Genomic DNA, 25,159 nt, shown 5'->3' with positions numbered 1-25,159 from the left:
ACAGCCTTGAAAAAGAAAGACCACCACAAACACTTGGGCTTTTACTTAGTGTAGATAGACTGTATCTTTAAATATTCTAACTCCTCCACCTGCCTCACCCATTGTGCTTGGATCAACTCATGCTACAAGCCTCTCCAAATTTTGAGTGTTTGCTAATGTTCTGAATAAAAACTATAAGCAAGTGGCCAGAAGAGACATGTTTCATTTGGTAAAATGTTGTTTTGCAAGCACAAGGACTTGAGGTTCCATTTCCAGAAGCCACAGAAATAACCCTGGTGTGCTACTGAAAGCTTGTAATCCAAGCTTCCATTCACATTCACGGGGAGGGAGAGACAGGTGGGTTTTTTTCTGGCTTACTGATCATGGCTAGCCAGCCAACTTGATCCAGTTGGCTAGTTCCAGAGTAGGGATATACCTCTACTCCAAGGACAATAAAAATATAACATGGATGGTAGCTGAGGAATGATATCTAAAATTGTCCTCTGTGTCCCACACACGCACATATACAAACACACATACACAGGTTACTATCTAACTATTACATTTTAGTTTTAAAACCAGTCATCATCACATTTAAGATGAAATTTCAGGTATCACTGTGAAGACTGACAATGATTGAAAAATTATTTGGCCAAATGAAGTTCATTAGCACAACAGGATAAAGATTAAAACTATCTGAGTACCTTGATCACCACTTCAACAAACGAACTGAGTTCTATCACACAATACAGTTAATTATATTTAAAACTCTTTTTCAAAACAAGATTAAGTTTCTCTTTTTTTTTCTGCAACAGAAAATAAAAATAGTTTAAATTTAACAATCAACACATTTATTCAAATTTGAAAACAGCCAAATAAGTTTAGTTAATGGATACTATAGTTCCATAGACTAGTAAGTACTAAATTGAAACCTGTTTATTACCTCTCCAGTTTAACTATCTTTATAAAACAGATAAGGTTACAAACATATCCATACACACATTGTTCAGTTAAAATGACTATGGTATCAATAAATTACAGACTGAAGACTGATTTTAATTTCAAAGTAAATGAAAACTAAGGGTACCAGAGTGTTATGCCCTTAATAGATTAATATTTTCAATATTCACTAATAATTGTGAAGGAACTGGGCTCCTAATTTGTTACATATCAAATTAGCATTATTTATCTGCTTAAAAAAGCATACAAAAATTTTTCTGAATTCTGAACAATTTCTTTCTTAGCACCATCTGTCCGATGCAGTGGTTTAAAACTGTAAACAGAGTAAGAGGCTTCAAGCAGCACTCTGGCTAGCACTCCTTCCATACACCCTGGGCACTCAACATTCATCACTCTTCTTAAATTTACCCATCAGACGTGACACTAAATGATTCAATACGGTATAGTTGTAGTTTTGAAAGTGCTTTATTATTTGAGTTCTACATCTTAACCCTTGAAAGGCTCTTTGAAGTTGTTTCACTACCCTATATAACACATACAATTATACAAAAATACTTCAATGAATTGTTTGTAAATGTGAGTCATTTGAATAACAATCCATTATCAAATGTATTTCAAAGGACTTGTATGTGCTGAAAATAGATTTCATTCCTGCAAGACTTGATTTCCATTCAACATGGTAGATAAAAATTAAAACCTTGGATACTTTTACTTTATTGGGCAGAGAGTCCTAAACCATAGCAGTAAGGGAACATGGAGAGAAGAGAAGAACAACAAACCAAGTAGGAGAAAGACCTAAGCACAGAGGTGTGCTAGAGACACTGCTGGTGAAGACACCACATGCACAATGCTACTAGGTCCACTGGGCATCTAAAAGGCAGGGAGCTTGAGCACTAACTAGCCTGTTTCTCATTAACTGGGAATGTGAAACATTGGATTCTAATACTGTGCTGGAGAAAGGTAAAAGAAAAATAGTACACACTCAAGGCAGAGCTCTTGTCACACGTAGTGACTCTGAGCTGTTTGTCCATTACACTTGAGAACTAAGGGTAGCTATGGAAGACACTACCGCCGCCCTCTATTAAAACTCAGTGTCCTTACCATCCCACCTTAGACTCTGAAACTTGATTTACTCTATAATTAACTACTAGCTAGAAGATGCACAGGCGATTGTAACTAGAGACATACTTTACAAAGCCTTTTAGAAGGTTCTGTATTTTTCACACAAAACAAAATTGTCTTTCTTTTTTCTTTTTTATTGGATATTTTCTTTACTTACATTTCAAATGTAAATAAACCCTTTTCCCAGTTTCCCCCCACCACTGTAAACTCCCTATCACATCCCCCCTGCCCCTGCTTCTATGAGGGTGTTCCCCCACCCATCCACACACTCCTGCCTCCCTGTGCTGACACTCCCCTATACTGGGTTATCGAACCTTCACAGGACCAAGGGCCTCTTCTCCCACTGATGCCCAACAAGGCCATCCTCTGCTACATATGTGGCTGGAGCCATGGCTGCCTCCATATGTACTCTTTAGTTGGCAGTTTAGTCCTTGGGAGCTCTTGGGGGCGGGGGGGCTGGTTGGTTTATATTGTTTTTCTTCCTATGGAGTTGCAAACTCCTCCATTGAAGACCCTGTGTTCAGTTCAATGATTGGCTGTGAATATTTGCCTCTGTTTTTGTCAGGCTCTGGCAGAGTCTCTCAGGAGACAGCTATATCAGGATCCTGTCAGCAAGTACTTCTTGGAATTCACAATAGTGTCTGGGTTTGGTGACTGTATATGGGATGGATCTCTAGGTGAGGAAATCTCTGGATGGCCTTTCCTTCAGTCTCTGTTCCACACTTTGTCTCTGTATTTCTTGCCCTGAATATTTTGTTCCCTCTTCTAAGAAGCACAGAAGCACCCACACTTTGGTCTTTCTTCTTCTTGAACTTCATGTGGTCTGTGAATTGTATCTTGAATATTCTGAGCTTTGGGGCTACTTTTCACTTATCAGTGAGTGAATACCATGTGTGTTCTTTTGTGATTGGGTTACCTCACTCAGGATATTTTCTAGTTCCATCCATTTGCCTAAGAAAGTCATTGTTTTTTTATAGCTGAGTAGTACTCCCTTGTGTAAATGTACTGCATTTTCCGTATCCATTCCTCTGTTGAAGGACATCTGGGTTCTTTCCAGCTTCTATTATAAATTAAGTCTGCTATGAACATAGCACAGCATGTGTCCTTGTTATATGTTGAAGCATCTTTTCCATATATGCCCAGGAGTGGTATAGCTGGGTCCTCAGGTAATACTTTGTCCAATTTTCTGAGAAACCGCCAGACTGATTTCCAGAGTGCTTGTACCAGCTTGCAATCCCACCAACAATGGAGAAGTGTTCCTCTTTCTCCACATCCTCACCAGCACCTGTTGTCACCTGAGTTTTTGATCTTAGCCATTCTGACTGGTGTGAGGTGGAATCTCAGGGTCATTTTGATTTGCATTTCACTGATAACTAAGGATGTTGAACATTTCTTTAGGTGCTTCTCAGCCATTAGAGTTTCCTCAGTTGAGAATTGTCTGCTTAGCTCTGTTCCCCATTTTTTAATAGGTTATTTGGTTGTCTGAAGTCTAATTTCTTGAGTTCTTTGTATATATTGGATATTAGCCCTCTATCAGATGTAGGATTGGTAAAGATCTTTTCCCAATCTGTCCGTTGCCGTTTTTTCCTATTGACAGTGTCCTTTGCCTTACAGAAGCTTTGCAATTTTATGAGGTTCCATTTGTCTATTTTTGATCTTAGCACATAAGCCATTGGTGTTCTTTCTGTTCAAAAATTTTTTCCCTGTGCCCATGTCTTTAAATAGTGCTTCTCATGTAGTTTTGAGGCTTATTGTCTGCTTATCTGACAGTGTAAAGGATTCAATTTTTGTGTATTTGATTGACATAAATATAATATTGTAATATTTTTCTTAACAGTCAGATTTATAGTCTCAATGTATGCTAAGACTGAAAGCTAATACGTGATTGGTAAGTATAGTACACTTAACTATATAAGTGAGAATAAAAAAATGAAATTTTATATTTTTTATTCTTATACCATATTTGCTGAAAATGAATTCTTTCTAAAATGTTCTCTCTCTCTCTCTCTCTCTCTCTCTCTCTCTCTCTCTCTCACACACACACACACACACACACACACACACACACACACGCCATATGTATGCTGGTGGCTGTAGAGGCCAAAAGGATGTCAGAGGAAATGAGCTGGAGTTTATAGCAGTGTGAGCCACCTCACATAAGAGCCAGGAACCACGTCTGGATCCTCTGAAGAGCAGGACCTTCTCTCAACTAACTACTGAGCCAGCTTTAGCTCCCGGAAGAAAAAAAAAAGTTAAATGCTACATGAAATAGTAAAGTTAACAAACAGGAAGTAAAACAGAGGAGCGTAAGAAAGGAACAAGTAAAATGCTGGTGAAGCTGTAACAGAACAGACCCAAACTTAATGTATTACTACGTCCCACATAAGTTAGCCTCAACCACAGCATTTTTTAGATAAGAGACTATTTTATTACTGATTTATCTTACTCACTGTATATCCCGCTCACCCCCCCCACACACACTAGTGCTCTTCTACTTTCCTCACTGTATATCCCGCTCACCCCCCCCCACACACACACTAGTGCTCTTCTACTTTCCTCACTGTATATCCCGCTCACCCCCCCCCCACACACACTAGTGCTCTTCTACTTTCCTCTCTCAACTTCATGCCTACTTAGGATGAGTGCTCCTTGGTATAGGTCCATCTACAGGAACATGGGCAGCCTCTCAGGCATCCCTTAAAAAACTGGACTCTCCCTCCCTCAGCAGCCACTGATGCCAACAGCTCCATCCATGCTGGGACTGGAACTGGCTTGTATTGTGCAGGTCTCATGCATGCAATCCTAGCTGTGAGGACATGTCTGTGACAGCATTGTTATGTCAGCTGTGTTGTTTGTGAAACACTGTTTCACTGCAGATATCCACTACCTCTGGCTTGTAGAATCTTTCTGGACTCCTCTTCCATGATGATATGAGCCTTAAGGGAAGGGAATGTGATACAGATATCCTATTTGGAGCTAAACCACCACAGTCACTCATTGTTTGCACACTGATCAGTTGTAAGTCTCTTTATTAATTACCATGCACTGCAAAAAGAAGCTTCTCTGATGAGGACTGAAAGGGTCTCATGTATCTGAGACTCTCTTGGAAGTTGCATGAACTGAATGTCTGATCTTCCTGCCTCTAGTACCAGTGCTAGGATTACCAGAGTGTGACACCAGACTCAATTTTATGTAGTTTTTGAGAGGAAACCTAGAACTCTGTGCATGCTTAGACAAGCCTTGTACCATCAAGCCACATCCCCAATACCGCCCTTTTAAAATTCACTTCCTACAGGCATCCTAGAAAAACCATGTGCTTTAAAGAGAGTATAAAAAAGCCTGAGTTTATCCAACAAACATACAACTACCTTTCCTATTACAAGAAAATAAAAAATTACTTTTATAAAGCATCATTGCACACACATACACACATACAGTTCATGATCAAACAAAAAGAATAAACTTGAAAAATTATTAATAATAATTTGCTCAACTATAGTTTTAAAATCAACTTAAAATAATCATGATTGTCTTCCAAAATTCTAGAACAAAGCTCACAATACCAGGTCTTCCACTTCTACTTTTTGTATTTTCTTTATTTTTACATTTCTAAATACCCACTAAATACAACAAAAAATAAACACTAATTTACAGTTTTAAGCATGAGTGATGACAACATTCCAAATCAAGGTCAATACAGAAATCGATGAGCTAATTATTCTCAATCTGTGTCCTATAGCAAGATAACAGCACAGTTTTCAAGTAAACTTGCCTTTACAAACAAAACATTTGTTTCAACTTAAGAAGAGAAAAGCCTGACTGCCTATTTAAAAATAATAATGGTGACTAAGCAGAACAGTGTATGTAACTTTAAAACACTGCTCTATTCTTAATTATTTTAACATTAATTTGCAACTATCTTTGTAAAAATCAACTATAGTTAAATGAGTTATGGAATTATCCATTTTGTCACCAGGACAATTCTCTCATGAACTAATTCTCTCATGTTCTAAGCTAAAGTGCACTATGTAGTTGATACTATCTTTCCTTTACGAATTAACTGTTCTCCTACTGTCTGGCACAGTACACTTCTTTCCTTTGAAATACAAATTAATCTTATTTTCCAGAGGGTATCAGCCTTTCATTTGATTATTTCATAATGATCCCCAATACATTGCAGCTGCCTCCCTAGAATACTTGTCGTTTACTCACAAATGTTACCTATTAAAAACAGTTGTGATCTCCACCCCAAAAGCACAAAGGGAAAATGAAACACTATGTTTGATTTATAACTTACATAAGTTCCAGAAATTAACTGTAGTGCCCAGTTGAGAGAGGCAGAATGTTTAAGTGTTTTCTATATTCAAAAACAGAGTAAACATCAGTTATAAAATTACAAGCAACTAGCTGTTCAACTAAAATCCAGTCTACAGGTCATCATCAACAGTGACTCAACTAAAGTTTGAGTATTTCAAAAATTGACACAGTTCTAAAAGAAACTCTTAAAAGGTTTAGAATGCCTGGGGCATCGACCCTCCACAGGACGAAGGGCTTCTCCTCCCACTGATGCCCGACAAGGCCATTTTTTGCTACATTTGCAGCTGGAGCCATGGGTCCCTCCATGTGTACTCTTTGGTTGGTGGTTTAGTCCCTGGGAGCTCTGGGAGGTCTGCTTGGTTGATACTATCGTTCTTCCTATAGGGTAACATATTCTAAACAGCCCTGTGATAAACATGAATAAAGCTGCATTTGAGGTACCAGAAAGCAGTATACCAGTGGTTCTCAGATACTATATTTTAAAATATCATAAACTTAGCCTCCAAAATTCAACAGAATGATAATGGACCATACATTTTTATGTGCGAACTTAGGATATACAAATATAAATAAATATATAATTACCATACTTCATTATAAACTTATATCCATTAAAATATTTCTAATTTTTATAGACTAAAAATATCTTTAAAAAATGGACTGAGTGAAAAGAAGGAATCAATAGGTAAGCAGGGCAAAGTAGCAAGTAAGACAAAGAAGAGAATTCACCACAGTTCAGTGTGACTTGTCAATGTTACAGTACCTGTGTTCTCCAGTATTTGTAATTTTAAGTATATAAAAAGAGGAATGTTCAGAATAGTTTGTATCGCTAAACGGATAGAGTCATCAATCTACTCAACAAGAGAGCATGTCTACTAGGTGCTCCTATATATGCATCTTCAGTCTCTGTGAGGAACAGTGTTAGGGTTAGTTACACAAAAGGCAGAGTTCTAGTGAAAGGACTACGCTAGGTGGGAAAGAGGTAAGTAATCCACATGCCAACTGTGGTATGCACAGGCACGGGCACTTATTTATATAGAATCTGTGCTAAATGTTCTAAGAATCCAGCCTAAATGACTGTAGAATTTTAAGAGGCCCAGAGATTTCAAATTTTAAACCAAAGTATTTGATGATGAAGTGAGGCAGACTGCTTGATTTATCTACTTAGGAAGCATTATCATCATCATCATCATTATCATCATCATCATCATCATCTCTATAGTTCTAGCCCAGACTGGCTTCTAATTCTTCAACTTCATGCTTCAACTGTTAAGTGCTGGGACTAGAGGCATGTTCCACCATGCTCGGCTAATAGATAGAATTTTCAATTGTCAAAAAAAAAAAAAAAAACCAACAACAACAACAACAAACCCAATACACACTTAAACTTCCTGGGTATCAGTACTCCTAGTTTCATGATCAATATTCTAGTAATGATACAGGAGTGGGAATGGGACAGAGCAAAGGATAACATCGAGGAACAAACCACTTCTTAATGCTATCTTAGAGGTACACAGAACAGCTACAAACACCACCTTCTGTATTCATGTAACCTGAAGATTGTTGGGACACTGATAATTTTAGAAATTGGCAAGAACTAATAAAAATGGGAGCTCCAAAAATGTTTCATAATAAAACAGTAACTTCTTAATGCTGCTTTCAGTTATTAAAGTTTTAAATGTGAGATTGTCCTTTCAACAGCACATATAATTTTAGGTTACTCTAGTATATGTGACAAACAGTTTTCATTCTATGACAGATAAGGTATTTCCAAGCACTGGATTGTTCTAAATTAATATAAATGCTATAAGAGATGGGTATGACAGGGCTATGTGAAGCATTTGCCTGTATTATTTAGATATTAATATAGGTATGCTTATTTTTACTACAGAAATACCAAGAAGCAACCAAAGGAATTTTAAAATGTATAAAAGAAAGAGACAATCTAATATTTGAAATCAATTGATTCATTAAACCTATTAAAGGGGAAGTTTTAAGACTACTGATTTGAATACTGTCCTTAAAAATAGATACTTCTTTACACAGCAGTATAGCAAAAGTCCAAAGTGTAGAAAAATCACTCATCTACTTAGCTGTCTCAGCTGACACTTCCCTCCTACATACCATGATTGTATCCTAGAAATGAAGCATATATAGGTAGAGGAGGAATGAGTTTGAAAACACAATAAAAGCTCCTAACATGGCTTCATTCTTTTATATCAACATGTAGTTTTATAACAAAATAACCTTAGTTCAGTGTCCCACCTCACAAAGTGGTAAAACAGTTGCCTGCATCACAAGTAGACAAAAAACAGTTAAAGAGGCTCTAATATCCAACTTCCAGAATTGCTTTCTGGAGCCCAAGAATTGGCATTTTAAAGTTAACACAATACTGATGCTCATTAATGCATAAGAAACATCTCATTAGGACTGGAGAGAAGGCTCAGCTGTTAAGAACACCGATAGCTCTTCCGGAGGTCCTGAGGTCAATTCCCAGCAACTACATAGTGGCTCACAACCTTCTTTAGTGGGATCTGATGGGCTCTTCAGGTACATCTGAAGACAGCTACAGTGTACTCGGATATATAAAATGAATAGATAATTCTTTACAAAATAAGAAACGAAACATCACATTAGATACAGGAAGCTACAAACAGGATATACACAACAGCATTGCACTTAGGCTAATGTTGAGAATCAAACCCAATCACAATTTCTTAAAGACTGTAATAATCCTAATTATCTTTTTTCTTGGGAACTTTAGGTTGTCACTCTGAGTACTTTTCTTGTAAATAAAGCATACATAATAGGCATTGTTGTGAAGTCTTACAGCCTAGCACTGAGGAAACTCAGCTTCTGGGGGTGCCTCCTGTATTCTGGGATACCTCACTCTCTACTTTCACCCTTACCTACTGCTGGCTCCAAGCACTACTAGCACTTCACAGTCACTCCTCTTGGCAGTCTGTTTGTTTATGTATTCTCCCCCACATAGAGGGCTTGCCATCTTCCACTTCCAAAGAATACACCCATACTCAATCACTGTCCCCATCAGCATTCTGACTAAAACATATATAATGTATTTCTGAACTGGAGGCTTAATGGCTGCCTATATTTTCCCAGTTAAAGACTCCTTACAATTGCCATTATCTTTTCCTCTTTCCTTTATGAAAACTTCTTATTCTACCCTTCAAAATATTCGTATTTCTTGTTTCACTATCATGACTGTTTCTTATGTCTTTATCAACTCTAAATCAGACGAGTGTCCAGAGCCACTGAACTCACCTCTTCTAGATTACTTCCTATTATAACCTACTGTGCTTCCACTTCAGTGTTGACTTTTTTGTCTACTCTATACTTCATGGAGTTTTAAGTTTTGAAGTTCCATAGACAGTTATATCCTACAGAATTCCAAAGATAACACTTAAAATGAACCTAAGGCTAAGATCACAATATTTGGGTTTCGGTTTGGATTTTTGCTTTTCGCCTGATAAATAACCAAAGGATTTACATTTATACTTTAGTATGTATCTTTTGAACTATAAGCCTCTTCCTTGCAGAAATAAAACAGATGCATAATGATAAAATCAAATAGGTAACATACACTACACACCTACTGTGTGCTCTTCAGTCAATCAACAGCATCAGTGTTCTGTTAGTGATTATCATTATAAGTGTTACTGATGTTAAATGAAACCACCCTTTCATTTTCTACCCTGCAAAAAATTTCTAGGGCTAAGTTAATTAGACTTTTAGTGAAGAGTCTACATATTTTAATGAACAAGCAAAGCTTCTCATATGCATGTGTGCATACATATACTTTTCTAATTCTGTATCATAATGAGTATTAACTAGGAGTCAACATAAAAAGAAAACTGAAAACTCACTTGAAAATAAACAGAGAACTGGTTCAAATTGTATGGGGGTGGGTCACAGAATTGGTCAATTTATTAACACAGCTGTGGAGAAAATACTGAAAGAAAAGTTCAAGTTAAAGTGGTCCATGATCCTAATTTTTAAAACAATTCAAATATTGTACTTCATGCAAAACATGAATATTATAAGTTAATTCTATTAATTTTAAGGCTGTTTTGGTTTTGGTTTTAAATTATCTCGAATTTAAAGTTACCATTTCCCCCATGATTTTCTCAAGTGTTTGCTACAAAAGATGTGTGAGCTGGAGAGAAAGCTCCATCACTGATATGCTTGCCTTCTGCCAAGAGGACCTGTGTTCAGATCCCTGACAGCAAATAAAAGACCAGGCACAGAATTATCCAGCTATAATCACACTGCTTTATCACAGCCTGTCCAGCCTAATTAGTGATCTCTAGGTTCAGACAAAGACCCGTCTCAAACAGTAAAATGAATACAACTGATGAAGACTGATGCTGACCTCTAGCCATCACAGGTACATGCACACATATGCACCTGCACAATCACAAATGTGCACACCCAACACATACACACCAAACCTGCAAAATAAAGCAAAAACAAAACTGAAAGTCTACATGGGTTAAGTTCTTAGTTAGAGACACTAATCAAGTAAATATGACTAATAAACAAAATCCTTGTTTGGGAAGCAAAATTAAACTAGCTATTTCTTATAAATAAATTATCTATACACCTTCCAATCAAATTAAAATTTTAAGTTGCTGTAGAAACCAAATTTCAAAATTCAGTGTAGAGAAAGATATTAAACCTGTTTCTGCAAGCATATAAACTTCACATAAAGTCAATCTGCAAGTCTTTTATCTACAAATGGTTGGACATCAAAATTTCCCTTCTCCCGGCCAATTCCAGGAATTGCCCTCACGTTTTCTCTTAGTAACTTATTCAGATAGATAGTGCCATCTCAAACACTGACCATTATCACTGATTCTCGTTTCACTAATACAAATTGGCATAAGACCTTTGAGTGGTGATAGAGGTCAGGTAGTAAAATGGAACAGTGTGAAAAAGTCGTAAGGAGTGCATTAAATACACCTAGTGACCTCTGTAACACAGTTCGCTTTCCTCACCCAAGCCTGCTCATCACGGTCAACACTTACCAGCTGGACAGATTAGAGCAGTGGAGGAAGAACCCATCACAGAAGGAAGGTCCCATTTTCACTTCTCTTTCTGTTGCATTTCCAATCTACTAACATAGACAAAGAAAACTCTATTCTACCCTATATTCTTTACCCTTAGTTGTGTTCTTTTCAGTAATTGCTGTATTTCCCTTTTCATTCTACCCCAGTCTATTTTTCATTACCAGAATATCCCTGAAAAAACTATACTTCCCATTGCTCCATTCCCACAGAGAGCCCATACCCATCAATTTATATCCTTTTTCCTTGCTCAACTTTTAGTGCTACTTCCTTATCTTCATTTTCTTTTATAATCTAACATTTTGTCGCCAATATTAGGAGAAAAGATGAGACAGACACTCTAGCTCCCATAAAATAGTATGCACTAATGATAAACTACCTCAGCTTCATGGAAGTTACTTTGATCTTTTTAGGATTGGGCCCACTAATCTATAATACTGAAAGAATTAAATTGGGAATATACACTAAATCTAGCTAATATGTTTCCTGTCCCTAATGGAGATGCAGAGGCTGTAGATCTGATATAAAAGTACAGACAATTTAAGGCCAACCATGTTTAAGAATCATTAATGAAAATTATGGCTTCTTATAGTCTTACAATCCAAGATTTTAAATAAGAATTTTTACTGTGATCCCCAGTAAGAAAATTGTTATGAGCTTATAGAATACATTTATGACTAGACACCATCAGTATATTACTATGCCCCCAAAATAAAACATCTAAATGATTGATGGAATTTAGGGCATTAAAATGCCAAAAGAATTGCTTCATTCAAATGCTTAGACTATCAGGACTTCTTTACCTGCCCAGCACACATCAGATCATCTGTTTCTGAACTACATGCATTGCTTTCCATTCTGATAATTTCTAAGTATCAATCTTCATTATGAACCAAGTGTTCCCCTAGTTAGAATTTGGGCTTAAAGGCATGTTTAAACATGTGAGACTAAGCATGCATAAACAGCAGCTTAAAGAGATAGTGACACATTAGCAATGTGTTAAGTGGAACCTATTCGTTTTTGAATCAATGAATAATGAATAACAATGAAATTATTACAAAAAGGTTAAGAATAGAAACTGAATTACAGACTAGTCATTTTCTTTTAAAAGATGTACTGTAAATTTGTACAAAATGGCATGAAAAATTCAAGAAAAGTGGGTCCACTTATTTCCTCATTTCTTCAAACAACATAAAAACCAATAGAGAATGCCATTATGTAAGTGCATTTTGTGACTATAGAGAATGATGCAACTGTTGCTATGGTAACCACTCATTTTATTGAATTGCGGTTGGGAATTAAAGTATTTTCAATAAAAAAAAAAATTCAATACCTTAATATGCTTGCCAAGGCTCTTCTATTGGTACCTATCAAACAATAGCTATTAGCCATCTTTGGGGATATCAAATGGCCTCTATTAAAAGCCAGGACTAAGTAGTCAAGGAAAGAAACTTTGAATAGTGTTAAAAATAAAACGCATCAACGACACTCAAAGGAAGATAGACTTGACTGAACTTTCCAAGTAATTGAAAAGTGTGCATACCTGAAAAGCGACATGATCTCACAAGTCTTTGTTCCTTCTCTGCCATAATTTATCTTTTAACCTAAATTATTAACTAATTAAAAGACTGACATCAGAACGCTGCTGAGTTTTCATTTTGCAATTAAGCTAAAGAAAAATCCACTGAAAGTAGCCCATTTTAACACTTACAAGAATTTGTCCCTGAACATATGAAGAATAATGCAAATTATCACCTTCCAAATCTTATAAAGTTGCTTTGTTTGAAAGCCCCCATTTACAAAATGCCAGGATAACTCCTACAATTCAACTACAGCCACTGTTCCTGCATATGCGCAAGACGGAAAAGCTACCTCCGTGGAGGAGGGGGCTGCACCTATGGCCAGCTTCAATGGCATCCGTGTCTATCAGAGTCTCTGTGGTTAGAGACTATTCAAAACTGCACAGGATCTTAAGAACCTGCCCCTGTCTTCCTGGACTGCCTCTACAAACTTAAAGATGGAGCTGCGGTGAAGGGGAGCTACCTGCCACCCTTTCCCCCGTTAAACATGGTGAAGCACCTTGAGATCCTCTGCTGGGCCTGCTGACTTCGCAGCCCTGGACGCCCAGGCAGGGGAGGCCTCGGCACGGCCTTGCCAAGCAGCGAAGAGGAAGAGGGGCTGCTGCCAAGCGGGTTGAACAACAGGCTGGTCCAGCGCAGGAGAGTGAGGGGCAGCTTCGCTCCTGCCAGTCCCTTTCATCGGTGGATTTTTTTTTTTTCCTCTCCTGTCTTGGGGTCTTACCTGAAAGCCCCTCCCTCCCTCTGAGTGTATGCTCGGTGACAGTGGTCTCAGCGCACCGTTGGGGACAGGGCCTAGGTGGGTGGCGACTGCCCATGAGGGCTCCCGGAGCCGACAGCAGGAGGCTGGCCGATCGCGGCCTGGGCAGACGTGCCGCCCCCGTGTGTGTCAATGGTGGCCTGTGGGGCTGGAAAGAGCTGACCCAGCCGGGGGACGCGCTTCCCCTCCCCCGCTGCCTGTTTACCTTCGCGGTACTTCTTGCGGAGCCGCCGGTGGACGCTCTTCACCACCCCGGACAGCTTCTCCTGCTCCAGCTTCCGCTCCTGCTCCCGGGGCTGCGCGGCGCTCGGGGGCCGCTGTCCGCGCGCTGCGCCTCGGCCACCCGGCCCCGGCTCCATAGCGCTGCCGCCGCCGCCGCCGCCGCCGCCCCTCGGGCCCCGCGGTCTCTCCCCGGACGGAGGAGGTGGGGAAGGAGGAGGCAGCAGCAGAGGCAGCAGCCGGAGGAGGCCGAGGAGCCACAGCTAAGGCCTCGGGGGGCGGTGTCTTCCCAAGAGCGCGAGGTGATTGGTGAACTTCGGAGGGCTGGGTGGAAATGGAAAGGGCCACGGACCAATGGGCAAAGGGCAGCGGCGGAGCGCCGGGTTGTTTGGGAAGGAGCAGCTGAAGGAGGCGGAGAAAGCACAGGGCTCCTTGCCAGGCCACGCCCCGGATGCTGTGCGGAGGAGCCCCTGCTGCCTAAGGGAGGAGGCCTGTGGTGTGGGGTGCGCTTGCGCCCCAGCGTTTTTGCCTAGTTTGAGCTTCATTGTATGGTCCCGCTTTGCGTCTCCCAACTTCCCAAGCCGCTGTGAGTTCTGATGTGATGCCGCCATAGGACGCGGTCGATCACCTGAGCTCCCGCTGCACCCTGTTGCACCTATACAGATTCCCTTCAACTGGGTACTCTTTGAAGACTTGTCTGCTGCGCAGGGTTTTACACTTCAAGGAGTCCAAACTTGTAAGCCTTCTTTGGGGTCAAGGAGAGGTCAAACTATCAACTCCTGATATAATTCTCTTAGCTAAACCTGGTAAATTGCCTGGCACACTGCTACTGAACGAAAGACAAAGAATTGGGGAAAAGAAAGATACTAAAAAAAAAAAAATAGGAGATGTGGGACAACCAAGTTATAAACACCAAATAGGCCATATTGTCTACCTGTAGAACTTCTGTAATGACCATAACAATGGGTTACTGAAAGGCCTGCATTGGTTGTAGGTCATCTCAGAACCCACAAAAAAAAAATATCTGCTCAGGTGGTCTCTCATTATTTTGGAAAGTTATTCCAATAATGCATGTAGAATTCAGTAAATGGATCCCTCTTTCCACCTCCTTTCATTTGTGTATAAAACTATTAAGGGAATGTGATTGCTGACTTAAGAAAGATGAAAGCCTGTTCTCCAAAAAGAGACTTGCATTCGCTCTGTTCTGGTACCTACCTAGGCTGCTGGTAATGCGTCAGGCAGAGCTGGGAATGAATTGTATCTGATTGTGCACTACCTCCACATTATAGTTGTTGGTTACATTACATTGTATGGACATTGTTGCATTTAAACTTTCAGATCAATGGCATTGCGATATTAGTAACATTCTCTTTATGTTACTGTTATTTCCAAAGGAAACTCTGTTTCCTCAAATTCAGACGGTTAGACAAAAAGCCACATTCCTCAGGAATTGGTGAGGCTGATTCCTTTCTGCAAAAGGGAGCCATTTCTTTTACCATCCGCAGAAGGGATAAATTGTTATCTGTGGTACCTATAAGCATATCGAAGTGTGAGCAGGCCTGTAGCCTCTCACAGCATCACAAACACCTGTTAAACATTTTAGTGTCCATGGCTTTTCTCTGCTCTTACGGCACCAATAAACTTCCTCCAGCTTAGGAGCTTCCTTTTTTCCAGCATCTCATTCTCCTTAGAAACCTTGCCATTTCAGCTATGTGTGCTCTTGGTCCTCTCCTCTACCCTCTTCGGTCTTCTTTCACCCTCAGCTCATTCTTCTCTTACTCTCTACTCTGCTCTTGCTTCTCTTTCGGTCAGGTATAGTTTGTTGTCCATTCTCTCTGCTGTTTCTCTCTGCTCTGGATTCTTTCAGATGCTTTTGCCTGTACTCTTCTTTATATCTATAATATAAAGCTTCCCTTCACGCATGGAGCAGAATGATCATGTAGTAACTATTTCATGTTGCTTCCTGGTTAAGATGCTCCTGACCAACAAAGCATTATATGTGCTTTCCAGATCACAGGAGCAGAAATGTCATGTTGGGAGGGAACTTTTAATAGCAAGTGGCTAGAAAGCAGCTATCCACATGCTAGCCATGCCTCCAAGGGGCGTGGCAAAATGCATAAATACCTCAGATTTCCCTTGAATAAAAAAGACTAGAGACTTGATCAGAACCTCTGTCTTGTCTCCATTCCTTGTGTCTCTTCCCCTTATCCCCACTCTCTCTCTCTCTAGACCCTGACCCAAAGACCAGAACGGCAGTTTGAAGCCAGGCAGTGGTGGCATAGGCCTTTAATCCCAGCCTTTGAAAGGCCAAGCCAGGCACAGCGAGCAGGCCTCAACTTAGTAACTATTCAGGCATTGTTAAGTCTTTTGTCTCAAGCCAGGTAGAGCGGAGCCGGTTGCAACAATGTCACAGTGAAGAAGTAGATCAAATACAGACAGAAATAAACAAACTTCAGAAGAACTAACTGCAATCATGAAGTGAAATTCCAAGAAATAACAAGGAACCACCCAGCATGGTTTTACATGGGGAAATTTCATTTGGGAAGAAAAGAGAACTTGGATTCTCTTTTTCTTTGTTTGTATTTTTCTTTTTCCACATATTAAAGGCAAATAATGTTGAAAATATTTGAAACCTACATGGTAATTCATAGTAAAGTTAGGTACATATGGCATTTGTTCTGAATATTAGGTGTTTATTTGTTTAATATGAACTTTCCCCACTTCTATCTAGGAAAGTAAGTCTAATGGTGTATTTTATCTTTATTTTCTTTTATTTTTACTTGTGTGTGCATGTGTTTGTGCGAATGTTACGTCCTCTGGAGGCAGAAGAATGCATTGGGTTACTAAAGCTAGAGTTAGGTATATGTAGCTGTCAGTCACTGTAGAAGCTGGGAACTCAATCTGGATTCTCTGCGAGAGCAGTAGACACTATTATCTGCTGAACTATCTCTTCAGTCCAGGATTTGTTTGTTTCTTTGTTTTTCCTTTTCAAAATTTGTTTCATACTACTTGCAGATAGATTAAGAGCTTTGAAACTAGTGGCTCTTAACCTACCTTTTAACTTAATTCCTAGTGTTGTGGTGGCTTCCAACCATAAAGTTATTTCAATTGCTACTTCATAATTTTGCTACTGTTATGAATTGTAATATAAACATCTGTGTTTCCAATGGTCTTAGGTGACCCCTGTAAAAGGGTTATTAGGTCCCAAATAGTTGCAACCCACAAAGTTGAGAACCACTGTTTTAAATGGTTAAAAGGATTGAAGGGAATTTGAGAAATTGAGAAAGGATTAAACAAGACACAAAATACTCAGAATTTTAACAGTGAGATGAAACAACATTTTTTCCTTTGCATGTAGGCATTAATTTCAAATGGGATGTTTCCCACATGGGTAGATAATAATCTATTTTATGAACAATCTACTATTTTATTAGTTAGCCCCTAGTCACTTCACATTTATGTTGTCTCCATTTTTCTCCATTACAAATCACATTACATGTGATTAATACCTTTGCATGGTTTTAATTTGAATATATATATGTATATATATATGTGTGTGTGTAATTAAATAAACTCCATTAAAGTCAAATTTCTAATTCAAAAGGTCATACCTATTAAGTTTTTGATACCTGTTGCCAAAATACCTTTTCAACATGGGCTAGGAGTTTCTGTCACTTCTGGCAATGAAGATGGGTATTTACTTTTCTGCGTCATTATCAAATATAAATACTACTATTTGCTGATTACTCATATGAATCTTTTAAAACTCCCAATTTTAAAAGTATGAGGAAACTTGCTGCTTCTTAAGTAATTATTTTGTTTGTCATAATATTTAGTTTAACATATTAATATAAGGGGAACATAGTTATATTAAGCAATCATTTTCCAAGAAAATTGAAAAAAAATTTTAATTTGTTTTTTGACTTCTGACTTTCTTGAAAAGAAACTCAAAAACTGGAGATTGAATAGTTAAATTATATTTAAAATCTGCACAAATTCAAATTGAGCCTTGGCTTATATATTCTGGAAAAGACCAAAACTGAGTGTTCTTAACAAGACATGGCAAATGGCCTTAGATCACATTATGAAGGAAGTTTACAACTACCTTTCTCCAGTCTAATTGGTAATACTAGGACAAGCTGTACATCTGCTATTGTAGAAAAGGAATGATAACAGGTTTTCCATCTAATTGAAATAAATGGTCTAAAATTGATGGAGAAAAGCATTTGCTGTACTGTGTAGATTTAGTGTCATAGTGAATAAACATACCTACTGTTGCACGGCCATGTGGAAGGAACAGATCCAGGAGGTAAGTGTGTCTCTAATTTCGTTAGCAAAATGGTAAATACTTTGACCTTCGGGACAGCCCTCAAGGCTGTGGAAAAGAACTCTAAAATCATTAGTTCAAAATTATATAAAGAAGATTTCTCAACTGTGCAAAACTATAAGAATGCAATATGAATTGAATATGAATATGAGAGGCTTCACAGACCTAAAAGAAAAAGGGCAGCTGTACTATGAGCCAGCTTGTAAGAAAGATATTAAGGAAGGAGGTAAAGAGATTTGCAGAGTGGTGATGGCAGGGCAGGATCCCATCCACCTAAGCTTATCGTTTGTGCTTACAAAGGCAGGCAGATCTCTGAATTCTTTTGCCATGTTTAAAAAAAAGTGTACCTGTTGTCTTCTAAGAATCAATGGGCTAAGTTCATAAAATACTAATTCATGGGATAATCAAAAGGGGACCTGGAGTAAACGATTGAATTGATTCATAAATAGAAGACTGGGCTTTTGGTCTGCATAAGATGAACTAGCAGAGAGCAATAGCAGTTCTTTTTTAGAATGTTTTTTTCTAGCAGGTATCCAGAGAGCACTGCTTGGAAAGCAAGCACAGCTATTTTTTAATGTTTCCTAACATGGTTTCTGATTTTGGTTGTAAAATTCATGGAGGGCCAACACAACTCTTTTAGAATTTTTCCTAGCATCTACCTAGAGAGAACTGCTTGAAGAGTGGACACAGCTCTTTTAGATTTTTTTTTTCTAGAAAATACAATATTTTCAGCAGCTTTTCTGACTTTGGTTAGAAAACCCATGAGCTATCCAGAGAGATTTTAGATTTTTTTTCCTAGCAAGAGAGAGCTATCTTTAGTAGAAAGTTATCACAAGCAGACTATATAGCCAAGAGCTATCTACAGAGAGTTGCCTAGAAAGCCATCTTGAGCAGACTACATGTTCCAGAAGCTTATAGAAAAGGTAGATTTGGGAGTGGGCCAACTCGAATCCCTGGATCTGGGCTTGGATGGTATCTGAGTCGATCAGACTGCCAGCCCTCCTGTACCTACACAAGTGTGAGCTCTCCAGCACTGCCCCAGCTAGCTCACCCAATGCTGTAGTTGGCAGAGGTCAGGGTCAGCACTTCTGCTTTCATGTCACCAAAGCCATCTCCACCTTGCTGTATAATTAAGGTGCAGGGTGCACTCTCCCAAGTGCTGCAGCCTTCTAGGGGCTGGGCCAGCTCTCCCAACCTCACACCCTTGAGGCTGGTTCACTTGTGCCTCTGTCATCAAGACCAGCTTCACTGTGTTGCCCAGGTAAGGTGCAGGGATGCTCACCAGAGTGAGAAATAGGAAATCTTAAAATGACCTAAAACATTTCAATTCTATTTTTCATTCATTTTGATGGTGCTGTCTACTTCATTTTTGGCCTCCTTTATTGCCAGATTTTAAAAATATATTTCATTATTACATAAGAAAAATCCCCATTTTAAATTTGTGTTATAACTCATATAATACTATACATCAATAGTGTAAAAATATTGGTCGACCTCCTCATTAGATAGTGCTATTATTACTTTCTAAGTCAGAAAAAAAAAAAATCAGCTCATGACTTTAGGAAATTCAGTTAAATGAAGACAAGATGTATGTCAATTTTGTCCAAGGATAAAGCCTTTTTTTCTTGGAGGGAAACTTGTTAAAACATAAGATATAAAAGAAAAGCAAAACAATGGGATATTTTAGAACAAGATGCTTACAAGAAGGTGAAACAACAGGATGTTCTAAGGGGAGGTTAAACATGCTATCCTATAGAGAAGCTCTTAAGACAGAAAGTAAAGAACTCAAAGTAGCTTCAGGAAGCCCCTGAAAATGACCAGATTCACTAGATCTCTCAGTTTCCAAGAGTATATAAATAGCAAAAACTGCTAAGAGTCACTCTCAGACAAGCCCAGCCACCTGAAAGAAGCAGAGACCAGTGGAACTGCTTTGAAGAAACAAAGTGTCAAGCCAACTATTTTTAATCCTGAGATTCACTATTATTAATCCTAAATTTTGCAAGAAAAAAAGTTCCATCATTTCGAGCCAATTCAAGTTTTATTAAATACTGACTTCGGTCAGGACCACTCCTTGGAACTTCCAGTTGAGTGGTCCTGAGACATGGCTTTGGAGGTTTATAAAAACAATCCCATAGGCCATGGTACTTTCCCATGAGACTTTGTTATTTTTTTAAGAACTACAACTCCCAGCATCCCAGGAGGTTACCCAGTCCTTGGGGAGGTCGAGCTAACTGGTTAATTTAAGTTATTACACTGTGCTACCTGGAAAGGTCACTCTTCAATCTGTTGAGCTGCCTGCAGGCAGCTGTACATTCTAGAGTTTTTGCTTTTGTGAGCTTTCACACTTTCTGAAGTGGGCTTTGGTGATGCAGTTGTCCCTTATTCATTCCTGGTTTTGTAAATAGCCCTCACCCATATAAAGTAACCCTAATACAACTCATTGGTTCACCAAGTTGGACTTTCGTGGTTTTGGTCATGGTTCCTTTGGCTGTTATTATACGCCATAACTAAAAGCTTTAGTTTAGAAAAACTTTAGTTTAGAAAAAAAGTTTAGAACCAGGAGGTAGAGGTCATGGAGAAGTGCTGCTTGCTGGCTTGCTCCTCATCAATTCCTTAGCCTGCTTTCTTATAGAACCCAGGCCCACAGTGACATGACCACAATGGACTGGGTCCTTCCCCCATCAATCACTAATTGAAAAGGCCCTACAGGCTTAACGACCACCCTACCTTAGAGTTGCATGCTCTTAATTGAGGTTCCCTGCCCTCAGATGGCTCTAGCTTGTGTCAAGTTGACGTAAATCTAGCCATCATAGACGGTATCAACACTTTGGTCTCTCATCATTCCTCTATTTTGGGTGAGTCGAATGTATGTTGTATCTCCCCACAAAAAGTCTGTTACACAACACTAGAAAAATAAAATGTATATTGTTCTGAAAATAACTGCCTATTATTGGAAATTTTTATCTATCCATGCAAAAAATATGAATAAGTATAAATGTTTTGTTTAATATTAAATTGTAGAAGCATAATTAGTTGGTCATATTATAGCAGTTTTGTGGGGTTTTGTTTCGTTTTCTCTTATTTCAACCTATAGGAACTTTCTTTCGAAAAATTGCACCTTTTCTTAATATATTGATAAAAACAAACAGAATGAAAACATACTTGGGCAAGGAAAATATTCTACTAATATGTTTCTATTCAGAAAGGCAGATTACATTTTGAAGCTCTATTTATTGAAATATGGTTATTTTCCCTAAATATTATGTTTATAGTTTATTCAAGTACCTCTTTGCAATTCTAAGGAATTTATTTCTATTATTTTAGTTTTGGTTATGTATATGTACATCCACCTGTGGATGTGTACATGAGTGCATAAGTGAGGTGCCCAGAGACCAGAAGCTTCCAATCTCCTGGAGCTAGAGTTGCAAGCCACCTAACCTGGCTGCTAAGTACTGAACATGGGTCCTCCTGAAGAACAGTAAGTGCTCTTAACCACTGAGCCATCTCTTGAGACCTGCTTCTTCAGTTCTTAGTATATCTTCAAAATAACACAAACTACTTCTTTCTCCAGGGTTCACATGTAGAACAATATTAAGACTAACTTTAAGTACAATAAGTGATAGCTTTTAATTGCTACTTAACTTTAAGTGCTACTAATATGTTTATAATATTTTGTACCATACTAATTAAGTAGATTCAATTGCTTATGAATGAGATAATATAGAAATAGATCTCTATGGAAAATGGCAATAGCTTATGTTCATAAAATGAGGTATAAGGCTGAGAGATTGATACTAGGCCTGGTGGTTCAGGTCTCTAATAATAGCTATGCAAGAGGCTAAAACAGAAGGATCACAAATTCAAGATCTGTCTAAGCTACAGAGTGAGCTCAAGTGCATCCTGACAAACTTGGCCAAAGTCAATCTCAAGGTTAAAAGATGACTTGTTATGAGGAGAAGGGTCTATCGTTCAACAGTAGACCATTTGCCTAATGTGAGGAAATACCCTGGTTCGAAGAATCCACAGCACCAGGGGCTGGTGAGATGTTGAGGCTTGTGCTCTGCCTCAACACTTTGCCTCAACGCTTTGGTTGAGCTAAGTGCTCTGATCAAGAGAGAGAGTGGGGCTCTTGGGGCAAGAGACACGAAGAATGGAGACAAGACAGGGTGTGATCAAGTCTCTTCCCAAGTCTCCTTTATTGAGTCTCTCCTATTGAGTCTCTCTCATTAAGTCTCTTCTCTTGAAGGGAATTCTGAGGTATTTATATACACAAGCAGGGGAACACAGGTGAAAACACTTTACCACGTGCACCATACAGCTGAGGTCACTAAACAGCAAAACAAGCTATGTGGGATAAACAAGATATTTATCAGAGTGTGCTTCAGCTGTTATAGGCTTTTGAAAACCAAGTCTTTCATCAGGGTATATGGTTCCAGATGGCTGCAAAGTTGATCTAGCCGCTTTCTACTAAAGTCGGCTCCCAACAGTGAGACACTACTCCTTGTCTTCTGGCCCTTTCTATTTTCACAACTAAGCACTTTCTTATTTTCCCTTTATCAAATATAAAGTGAAGAGTCTGTATTTGAGTAGTACTTCAATTTACACCCTTATGATTATTTCTATCATAATTCAAGAAATAAATGTGTTTTAGAGACTCAGCACACTTAATATGTCACATACACACATTAAACAAGTTATATACACAAACAACCTCAATGCATAGGTAGTGAAGACAAATTTTCTACTAAACAAATTCTGAACTTGGCTAAGTGAAAGGCATCAGTGAATTTTCAATTTTTGTTTTTAATGCTGTAGCTAAGACTATATTAATTTTATGTCTTTCTAATGAGTTGTGAGCTAAATTTAAAGACATTGGCAATTTGAAAGCTCTCTTACAATAGAAATTTCACTGTAGAAATCCTGTTCTACAGTGATTTTGTAACTGACATTGACCTTGAAGTCTTTTGAGACATGTGTCCAGGCTGCTCAGTTCCTTCTGGGTTGCATCTTTATTCTTGGGGAATTTCCAACATAAGGAATATAGCAAGAAACATCCACTCTTCTAATCAAAGGCTCTTGAAAGAAGTATACATTTGGAGGAACAGAATACAAGAAAGCAGAAGGTTGACGGAATAGTTTGTTCTGTTACAGAAGCCTTTGACTGTGTAGGTTGTTTGGGTTGCAGTGATAAAGTTCTATCTCTTGCTGCTTGACATTTTGCCTGTAAGTCACATAAAGAGGCAGCCAGGCCTTCTCAGAGCATTTGCTGTGTCTTACTTTGATGCTCACTGAAGATAAGGGGTTGGGGAGACACTCCAGTTCTGCCTCTTTGGTTCTTCTGAGTATGTGGAGCAGCTTACCATGTTGTAATAAATGGCATTTAAAATTTTGAAATAGCTAGAATGAGTTCTACGTTTTGCATAAGAGGGGTCCAGTGAAGAGATTCTATGGAGAAAATCAAATGAGCTTAAAGGAGCTTTTCCTGTAAGTCCAGGTGGGTTGTCATCTGCTGCTGTTTTATCAGCTGCTTTGTTATCATTCTGGCATTGCACAGATGGAAGGTTAAAAAGTAACCATTGTTTGTAATTGCTTTGAAAGTAAAAATATTCTGATAGTTAATGGAAATGGGCAAGTTCAAATGTTATAAGGAGCCTGAGAAACTAAGGTTTCCTAGATGCAGGAAAGCTGATTTATGTTTCCCTTTATTAAGCATACATCACTCCACGTTTAGGGTTTAATGGTTGTCATGGAATCCTTTTTGTCTTTTCCTACGAGAAAATATGTTCAAAAAATCTCACACTACCACAGAAACTACAAGTTTGCATATATTAAACTATAATTATCATGCTTTTCTTAAACTTGACCGCTATTGTTAAAATATTTTTTTCTTGTAAAATAATTAGAATTTATTTCTTTTTAGAAAATCAAATTAAATTTTACTATGCCAAGATACACAACATTTCCAGTTTACTAGTAGTTCCATAAAATTCTTCATTCCAAAGCCAAACTCCTAATAAGTTTATTTTATTCAATTAAAACTGTATTTAACTATGGCCCAGAACCCAAAATGTTACCAGTTCAATTCTCTACAATTTATCTAAAGATTCAGGAAATCTTATATATATATATATATATATATATATATATATAACCATATATATATATATATATATATATATATATATATATATATGGTTCAGCAGTTAAGAGCATTTGTTACTCTTGCAAAAGACCTGGATTTGGTTCATAGCACCCACATGGTAGCTCAGAACTCAGCAATTCTCATTCCAGAGGATCCAACACTTTCTGCTGGCCTCCAAGGGCACTTCATACATGTGGTGCCATATACAAAAATAAATAAAGATAAATAAAAGATAAAGACTCTACCAAGTGCTTTGTTGTTGATATTGAAAAGCTTATTCAAAGGATCAAATGCAAATACAAACAAAACAACAACAAAAATAAATGCAGAAGGTCCAAAACAATTTGACAAAGCAGAATAAAAGTAGGACATATTTGGCACTCAAGCACATTAATTAAGGTAATGTGGTATTGACAAACATGTAAATGTAAATAAATAGAACAGGAGAGGAAGATCAGGAAGAATTTTATATACATATATATACACATATACATCATATAGATATACATACACACATATACATACACACACATATATAAATATATATAGTATATATATATAAATATATAGTGATATATATTTATATATAATATATTTATTTTATTATATATATATAATATTATATATATTTTTTACCCTTGGTTTCCCGTCAAAAGGCTTTTAGTGGTAAAT

General features: G+C 38.1%; 1 protein-coding gene across 1 annotated transcript in view; it reads right to left on the bottom strand.

Moving 5' to 3' along the window:
- The window catches only part of Samtor (S-adenosylmethionine sensor upstream of mTORC1), a 59,549-nt gene extending 45,275 nt beyond the window's left edge, over positions 1-14,274 (bottom strand). The window contains exon 1 of the mRNA XM_034519307.2: positions 14,005-14,274. Coding sequence (XP_034375198.1) covers positions 14,005-14,158 — 154 coding nt within the window. The 5' untranslated portion in view covers positions 14,159-14,274. The remainder of the gene's footprint in view (positions 1-14,004) is intronic.
- Positions 14,275-25,159: the final 10,885 nt, after the last annotated feature.

Source organism: Arvicanthis niloticus, chromosome 15 (genome assembly GCF_011762505.2).
Source record: "Arvicanthis niloticus isolate mArvNil1 chromosome 15, mArvNil1.pat.X, whole genome shotgun sequence".
Taxonomy (NCBI): domain Eukaryota; kingdom Metazoa; phylum Chordata; class Mammalia; order Rodentia; family Muridae; genus Arvicanthis; species Arvicanthis niloticus.
Note: the sequence above shows the minus strand (reverse complement) of the source record. Positions and strands in the feature narration are given on the sequence as shown.